The 8846-nt window shown below is 46.4% G+C and overlaps 1 protein-coding gene across 1 annotated transcript in view; it reads right to left on the bottom strand.

The window, feature by feature from the left end:
- Positions 1-1328: 1328 nt before the first annotated feature.
- Positions 1329-8846, bottom strand: part of LOC108803684 (dnaJ homolog subfamily B member 5-like) — a gene marked incomplete at its 3' end in the record, with an annotated part of 22280 nt that continues 14762 nt past the window's right edge. The window contains exons 2-4 of the mRNA XM_018575505.1: positions 6552-6777; positions 2740-2988; positions 1329-1921 (exon numbers count right to left, since the gene is read on the bottom strand). Of these exons, the coding sequence (XP_018431007.1) occupies positions 1329-1921; positions 2740-2988; positions 6552-6690 (981 nt within the window). The remainder of the gene's footprint in view (positions 1922-2739; positions 2989-6551; positions 6778-8846) is intronic.

Genomic DNA, 8846 nt, shown 5'->3' with positions numbered 1-8846 from the left:
TTGGGCGGGTGGCCAATGGAACCTCCATGCCCAGAGGAGCTCAGGGTTTGGTTCAAACATGAGCTCATCCGCACTGGTAAGGCAGCTCTCGAAACACACAGGCCTACCTCAATGGGTACTCAGAAGCAACATACAAATGGGTGCCAAACCACAAAATTAAAGAGTCAAAAGTGCGTTTAATTGTAATAATGTCACATAAAAACTTCCAACTCGTTTTTGGGGAAACAAAACTCCCCTCTTCCTCAGGGCTCAGAAGAATGCGAGTCATTGCATGCTGCCCAGCTTCCTGATTGGCCGGGAAGCCGGGCAAAATGACGAGGGAACATGGAGCCGGCTTCCCGGCAATGTGTAATGAGTCGAGTCATTATCCGCCCCCCCGACTTTCTGATTGGTCAGAAAGCTGGCTTTCATGCTCCCTCGTCACCTGGTGACGAGGGCGTGGCCAATCAGGAAGCTGGGCAACGAATCATTACCTGTCCCCCGGCTTTCCGATAGGCCAGAAAGCTGGCTTTCATGCTTCCTCGTCACGAGGGGGCATGGATCCGGCTTCACGGCCAATCAGGAAGCCGGGTGCCGGGTAATGACTCCTTGCCCTGATTGGCCAGCTTCTTGACCAATAAGGAAGCCGGGCAACAAGTCATTACACGGCGCCCGGCTTCCTGATTGGCCAGAAAGCCGGCTCCATGCTTCCTTGTCACCTGGTGACGAGGGAGCATGAAGCCGGCTTCCCGGCCAATCAGTTAGCCGGCCCCATGCTTTCTCGTCACTTGTTGACGGCTTCACGGCTGATCGGGAAGCCGGGTGGCGACTCTTCACACGCAGCCCCGGTTTCCCGGCTAATCGGGAAGCCAGGTGGAGAGTCATTACACGCCACCTGGCTTCCATAATGTAGCTTCCGGTATCGGCGAGTACAGAAAAAAAAATATTGGTACTCGATATCGAAAAACCGGTATTGGTGCATCCCTAATAACAATGTATTTGGCAGCAATCAGTGCTGCAGCAGCCCTGCCTGATGAAGGGGCAGTTTTGTTGCACCTGAAATGCATTGGATGTTCTTATGTGACGGTATTACAAACAATTGAAGCCACTTTGGACTCCTTCATTTTGTAGTAGGCGCCCATTTGTATGCGTATACCTCGAGTAGCTTTCTGGAGGAGACATTGATGTACACCAGGCCTCATTTACCAAACAGATGAACATAACAGCCAATCAAATGTGTTCATTCGCTCTCCCATGGAGTATGAAAGGAAGAAACTATATGTGGTTCCTATAAGAGACAATGCACACTTCCTGAAAAAAGGAATCTCAGTATTCCCGGAACTTCCTACCTCTTTCAGCGTGATTTTGGCGGTGTACACAATGTTCGACCCGTCTCTCTTGAAATGCGCGTGAGCTTTGTCCTTCAGTAGGAACACGATGTCTGCGGGGATGTTTTCGGACGTGGCGTCGCCCTCTTTCGGGAAGGTGATCTTAGTGCCCTCTTTCCACCCTTTCTTGATGACCACGTTCAGAATCTTGTCCTCCGACCTCACGGTGCGGCCGTCCGGGTTCAGCCGCCGCCGCGTGATCTTCATCCGCTTTGTACAGCCGTGATAAATCTCCTCCAGGGACACCTTCAGCTCGTGGATCACGGGCGGGTCCTGCACTTTCCGGCGGGTGTGTATCTGGTCCTGGTGCCGCCGGTGGAAGCCGTTCACGCCGAAGTGGCCGAAGTTGCCGAACGGGTCGTCGTTGTCGTCGTCGATGTCCATGTCTTCGTGGTCGAAGCCGTTGGCCATGCGGTTGCGGTTTGAGCCGAAGAAGATGTCGAAGGGGTTTGAGCCCCCGAAGAAAGAGGCGAAGGTGGCGTGGGGGTCGCCGTGGAAGGTGTAATGGAAGGAGCTGCCCGTGTTACCGGATGAGCCGCCTCCAGTTTTTAGACCTAAAAGGGAGTAAGGAGGGAATGGGGTTAAAGAGAGAAGCATGGAGGCACAGAAGACAAAGGGAATCTTCCTAGTCTTAAAGGAGCAGTCCACATTAAAATAAAGTTATGAGCGGATTTTCATTCCCCATATGCATTTTGCACCGACACTTAAATCTGAAGTTGCATATATTTTGCCTTCCCTGGTTCCTCCCCTTCCTCTCAAGAAGAAATTTGACTAAAAAAGCTGTCCGTTTTCATTGGATACCTTATAGCTGTCCGTTTTCATTGGATACCTAGTGGTCTCTCTACCATTTATGCAATGCAGGCAGATCATGGCTGGTGGAAGAGGCCAGAAGGTTGCTTCCTGAAAACATTACTGCACCGTGCCTTAGTACTCCCCTCAAGAGCCCTGAAACAAGCAGTGTGCTGCCTCTCGGGAGGCATTATGCAAATATCAAGGGGCGGTGTTTCAGTCTGGAGGAGTGTATGTTCCTAGGCCAATTGCTTATGCATGCAAACCTCCCTAGGTAACGCCCACATGTGACGTTGACCCATCATGATTGAAGGAAGGGAAATCCAAGCTGGCCATACATTGCTTGAATTTTGGCCTAGCCCTGCTGAAATTCAAGCCGTGGGTGGCCTGCCTCAAAAGCCCTCAGCCCTGATGCAAGCAGTGGGCTGGCTCTTGGGAGGAGTGCCTCCAACACTGCGTTCTATGTATGAAGTATACAGTCCATGAACCCATCGCACTCAAAACCGCTGTTCCCAATAAAAGACAGGACATGTTATCCTACGTATGAAGTACTCTCCCCTAGAACATATCCAGCACCCCTCACCTTCCTCCCCGTACTGGTCATACACCCCCCTCTTCTTGGGGTCGCTGAGGACGTCGTAGGCCTCCGCGATCTCCTTGAACTTGTCCTCGGCGTTGGCGTCCTTGTTCTTGTCAGGGTGATATTTCAGCGCCATTTTCCGATAGGCCTTCTTGATCTCGTCCTCGTTGGCCCCATTAGGGATACCCAGAATCTTGTAATAATCTTTCCCCATGTCCACTGTCTGAGGCTTCTGGTCGAGAATCCTCGCACCTGGAAAGATAACATGGATGTTAGGTGGGCCGCTCAGATGTTTTCAAACATTGCAGCTAAGCACGGTGAAGATCAGTAACTCCGTCATCCAAGAAGAATATCAAACCAATACCTACTGTAAGTGTACAAGAGCAATGCAAAAACGACACACACAATACAAAAAATTTTCCTTAAATTTGCAGCAAAGAGAACCTGTCTAAGATGTTTCAAAGTTGACCTCCATTGTAAAATTTGAAAACGAGAGAGGATGGGAAGAGAAAGGGATTGAGAGGAGGAGGAGGAGAGAGAAGAGAGACAAAGAGAGAAGCTGGGGAGAAAGGACAGAGGGAGGGAGAGATATGGGGGGGGGGATGGGAGGAAGGCAGGAGGTGGGCAGAGAGAGGAAAAAGAGGCAACGAGACGGAGAGACAAGAGGAGGAATACCAAAGATAATTTCTCGGCTTGTCAACTACTTTTTTTTTATGGTAACCCAGTACAGCAGCCCATGTGGCTGCAATGGGGCCTGGGGGTGGGAGGGGGCCCATGTTAGAGAGGCTGCTGAGACAAAATTTGAGAACCTGTCTATGCTGTTTCAAAATTCACCTCCATGGGAAAAATGGGAGCAGTTGGGAAGAGAGAGGAATGAAGGGGAAGGTGAGAGAGAAGAGAGACAAAGACAGAGGCAGCAAGGTGTCCCTTTCTCCACAGGAGGGAATACGAAAGATGCTCACCAATTTTTAAACTATTTTTGTTTCTAAATTGCTATGTGCAATCACTAGTAACCATGTATGCTTAGCAGCCCATGCAGCTGCTATGGGGTTTATTATAGGTATATTAAGCATCAGAGATTGTTGATCCAGGGAATATAGATCACCATTGCCTGCACCCTCCTCCCCACACACAACACTCCCCCCCCCCCCCCCCCCCCCTTTGTTTTATAGCCTCATTCACATGGCTGCACCCTGTCAAGGAACCTATTTCTGCACCCTGGAGTCATAGGGGTTTGCTCACAGCCGGTATAAAACAATGATTGGCTGAAGGATGCTATGGCTGTGCACAAGTCCAAACAGTTACATGCGGACAGGGACGGATAAGCGGCCCCAGATGCACACAGTTTGCATCCATCCCTGTATCCATGTGACCGCTCGGATGTGCAGGTGCTTGCATACAGCCATGGCCAGTCTTTGATTGACAGATGAGTCGCAGAAGTAATTTTACCTTTGCACGTCTCTGGCTCATCGTATTAATATCTGGTTGTTGATGTGACACTCACACGGACTATTTCTGGAGGGTATTATGTTAGTGGTGATCATTCGATGACTCTTATGCTGACGGAGCTCCCAGCTTTATATAACCATGATACTACTGCTAACACAATGTGATGATCCAGAAATGACATTAATAAGGAAATACAACATCGAAATTAGTTAATTTGTAGTTCTGGGTGGAAACCATTCATGTTGGATATACCAGCCAGGAAGAACTGGGACATCCTATTGGATGCGGTGATTAAATGTCACCTTTGCCTTCTATTGAGGCAACTCAGGTGAATGGGGACTTAATCTGGTCAGGCGACATATGCTCAGTTGGTGGATACAGAGCAGGGTCCACCAAATATGATATTAGAATTAAAAGTGGAACCTGGTGGATGAAGTCCATCCCTGGATACAATAATGGTAGGTCTTGGATACGATAATGGTGGAATCTCCCTGTTATTTATGGTGGATTAAGTCCATCCCTGGATACAATAATGGTAGGTCTTGGATACAACAATGGTGGAATCTCTCCGTTATTTATGGTGGATTAAGTCCGTCCCCGGATACAATAATGGTAGGTCTTGGATACAATAATGGTGAGATCTCCCCGTTATTTATGGTGGATGAAGTCCATCCCCGGATACAATAATGGTAGGTCTTGGATACAATAATGGGGAGATCCCCCCCGTTATTTATGGTGGACTAAGTCCATCCCCGTATACAATAATGGTAGGTCTTGCATACAATAATGGTAGGTCTTGGATACAGTAATGGTGAGATCTCCCCATTATTTATGGTGGATTAAGTCTGTCCCCGGATACAATAATGGTAGGTCTTGCATACAGTGATGGTAGGTCTTGGATACAATAATGGTAGGTCTTGCATACAATAATGGTAGGTCTTGGATACAGTAATGGTGAGATCTCCCCATTATTTATGGTGGATTAAGTCCGTCCCCGGATACAATAATGGTAGGTCTTGCATACAGTGATGGTAGGTCTTGGATACAATAATGGTGTTCTTGGATACAATGATGTAGGTCTTGGATACAATAATGGTGAGATCTCCCCATTATTTATGGTGGATTAAGTCTGTCCCCGGATACAATAATGGTAGGTCTTGCATACAATGATGGTGGGTCTTGGATACAATAATGGTGGTCTTGGATACAATAATGGTTGAGATCTCCCTGTTATTTTTCCACTGTCTTCCTGACCTTTTGAACAACTGGACACTTGGATAGCTTCCCATATATGAGAACATTGAGCTCAAGTACCATCTGTACTCTTTTCTTTGGAGAAAAGATAACAAACTGTTCACTGTTCATGTTCTGCAAGTTGTCAACAAGCTTGTAGGTCCTAACGGCGTAGCACTTTGGGCCGGGGACTAGTACATTTCTCATTACCCTTCACTGCCCCTTTAAATGTGTTGATGCTTTTTGGAACAGATGAGATCGGAGCTCCTTTGGATTCATAAAATGGTCATTATTTTATTTTCATGAGTCAGACAATTCAGTAGGTCCTAGAACCATACCCGGTCCAATCTGAGCAATGCAAGTCGGAGGATAAGGACTGGTTTGAGTATGACTTTCACATGGGGGCGATGAACCACCATTCCAATATTATAGTGCACAAGGAATTTTTAACCTGCCCAAGTCAGCTCCAACTCTTTTCAATTGAGCGGAGGGAAGGAAGAGCTAACCATGCCCCCCTAATGGATGTCAACCAAGAGGCAAGGAAAATTATGAAGGGTCCTTGAAGGCAAGGTTGCCATCCCTTTAATTACTGTCACATATGAATTACATAGATTATGTGGCTAATTTTATGTAGGTGACTATTAATAGTACAGCATTTGCTACATTTAGGTTTTTAGACTATTAAGCTAACTGTAAAGCAGGCTCTTAGGTGTACTTGAATGGACCTTTGGATATTTGTAGGAGCATCATGCAAATACCGGCTACAGTTTCCAACTTGGACCTTTGGTTTGGTATTGGCCCATAACTATGGTGGTCCGCTTGGTATGGGAGGTGGGCCCAAGCTCGACTTCTGGAACTGAACAATGTATCTGCATAATGCATTACTCCAGATTTTCAAGGCTTCTGGGGGCCCTCATGAAGGCTTCTAGGTGCCTGCTGTACGGTCACAACTGGGGCACTTTAAATCAATGAGTAGGCAACCCAGCCTATGCCATCCTTCGCAGTAAGACATCTGCCCATCTATGGCATTTAAGCTAACCCAGACAATACCTGCACCATTTTATTAATTTTCTTCTGTTTTCCGGACAGACTTGAAAATACACATTACTGACAGACGGCGGGAGTATACCTACCCCCGAAATGGGCGGATAAAATTCCCAAGGTGATGCCCACTCTGAAAAATGTGGTTCTTCTCTTCTCCTGAGCTCCGTCTCCGATAGATTTGATAAAGAAATCGTTGCCGGCTTTTTGTCTGGATTCACACTTAAACATGATTTGTGGGCCCAAGAGCTTGTTGGGGTGGGCTTCCCACTGTGGCGTTAGGGTTGCAAGCTTCTTTCTAGGCTTTTAGGCAGACATCTAGTAAAAGGAAACACAGTTTGTTTGGAGGCAAGTAGGACCCATAAATCAGGTGATGGAAGGAAGATGAGTGTTGACATGAGGGGCGTGAACATGTAATGAGGTGGCTACAAAACGGTGTTTCACAATGGACTTGTTTCTGGGTCAAAAGGTAACTCAAATTCTGTAGACCTAGGTTTATTCTTGGAAGGAGATCTCAGATATGTCTTGGTGAAGAGGCTGGTATCCACTCCTCACAGCAGGATGGTACCAAACCTTTACTTCACACAGGAACAACTTGTGGAAGCCTCCAAAGCCCAACTGCAGGTTATGAGGGTTACTGATGCTTAGGCCCCATCCATCCTCATGGGACTGGCTGCAAGTGCACCTCTAGGCAGTCTGCCAGTACCTATTATGGTGTAGAGGTATTTTAACTCTAAACCTCCCTCTCCACTTGCCTCAACTCTATTCTTTGATACAAGAAACCATTACCAACAGCCAAGAAAACGGGCAGAAATTGGCAACTTGATCTTCCAAATTTGGGAAAATCTTCTGTTCTGTGGATATTTTTTTTTAACCAGAAGTCATTTACCTCCCATCAGCTTGTAATACCTAAGAAGAACCTGAAACCTTTACTAGATGTAAGACTGCTGGGCCACCAAGACCAAATGAAAACCAAGCCAAAATGTTATCCATGAGGCACCTACAGGTGAAGGTAAACCATTCCTACAAAGGATAAAAAAATTTGGTTTGACAATGGCTTTGAACTTGGGTCACTTGGGACATTCCAGGTACGGGGTGAACATGGATTACCAGGATATGAAGAGAATGGCATGGAGGTCAAATGAACATGAACCGTTTACACATGAGAAATACATTGACTTCTGAGTGGAACACTACACAACATTTATCATCAACATACAGATTTCAAGAAGGCACAAGAGGAGGGTCGGAAAGGATTGAGAGCAAGTGAAAATTAGGACTCAACAGGCTTGGCCACCTGTATGGTGACCATATATAAAATGAGATCTCCGCAGTACTGGCAGAGAAGACAACAACAAAAATATGACAAAGATTCCAACTTTACTTTTAATAAAACACATTCTGTATCTACTTCATGTCTTGGGGACCACACAGGAAGTTAGGAAAAATCACCCCAAGGATTAAGATTCCTGTGCAAGTTTCGACTTGCCTAGCACTATGGTGAGGCATGTCACATGTTCCCTCATACCATACTACAGGGTATTGTTTGGATGCAGATTGTGGTGATGGGGGAGTGTGGGGTAGTTAAAGCTCCTTATGGTCCCTACTCACTATGGGCGAAAGTACAGGAAACACACCGTGAAAGGAAGGATGTGATGTGATGTGATGGTTACCAGTAAATTATACAAAGTAACTTCAAAATTGCTGAAGCTGCTTTACGTACACTCTGAGCTGAATAATACATGAACATTTCTTTATGTATAATAGATGTATCGTTATATAGCGGTACAGCCACAAATTAAATTTCTATTTATAGATTTTAATTACACAGAGGCAGCAATATCTCCTCATTATGTGTGAATGTTGTGCTTCCTGCACAAAGATGGTAATAAGCGGGCCCAACCACAGTGCTGCAAGAAGCTCTCTGGCCCATAGCAGTTTGGTGAAAGTTGAAGGAAGCTCAGTATGAAATAGGAAAAGACTCTGCAGGTGGCACGCTGATTGTCCCATCTATAATACAGAGAGGGCCCAGAGCAGCCTCTCCAAACCTTTCTACCATGGAGGAACACCTAAAAGAACATTCAGGTCTCGGTGAGCCCTGCTAAAAAAATGAATATAGCTACAGCTGATGGTACACGAGCCACACCATATTGGTGGTCAAATGGAGGGGCACTGGTGGAGAAAAATAATGCCCATTACAATGGTGGTCCATGAGAAAACACTCAATTGAAAGGCTCATTTCAATGGTGGTCAGTGTAGGGGCCCCACACATTGGTGGTCAGTGAGAAGAATGCTCCTTACATTGGTGGTCAGTGAGAAGAATGCTCCTTACATTGGTGGTCAGTGAGAAGAATGCTCCTTACATTGGTGGTCAGTGAGAAGAATGC

This window comes from Nanorana parkeri, unplaced genomic scaffold (genome assembly GCF_000935625.1).
Source record: "Nanorana parkeri isolate BGI_ZX_2015 unplaced genomic scaffold, ASM93562v1 scaffold4025, whole genome shotgun sequence".
Lineage (NCBI taxonomy): Eukaryota > Metazoa > Chordata > Amphibia > Anura > Dicroglossidae > Nanorana > Nanorana parkeri.
This window is presented reverse-complemented; position numbering and strand designations above follow the sequence as displayed.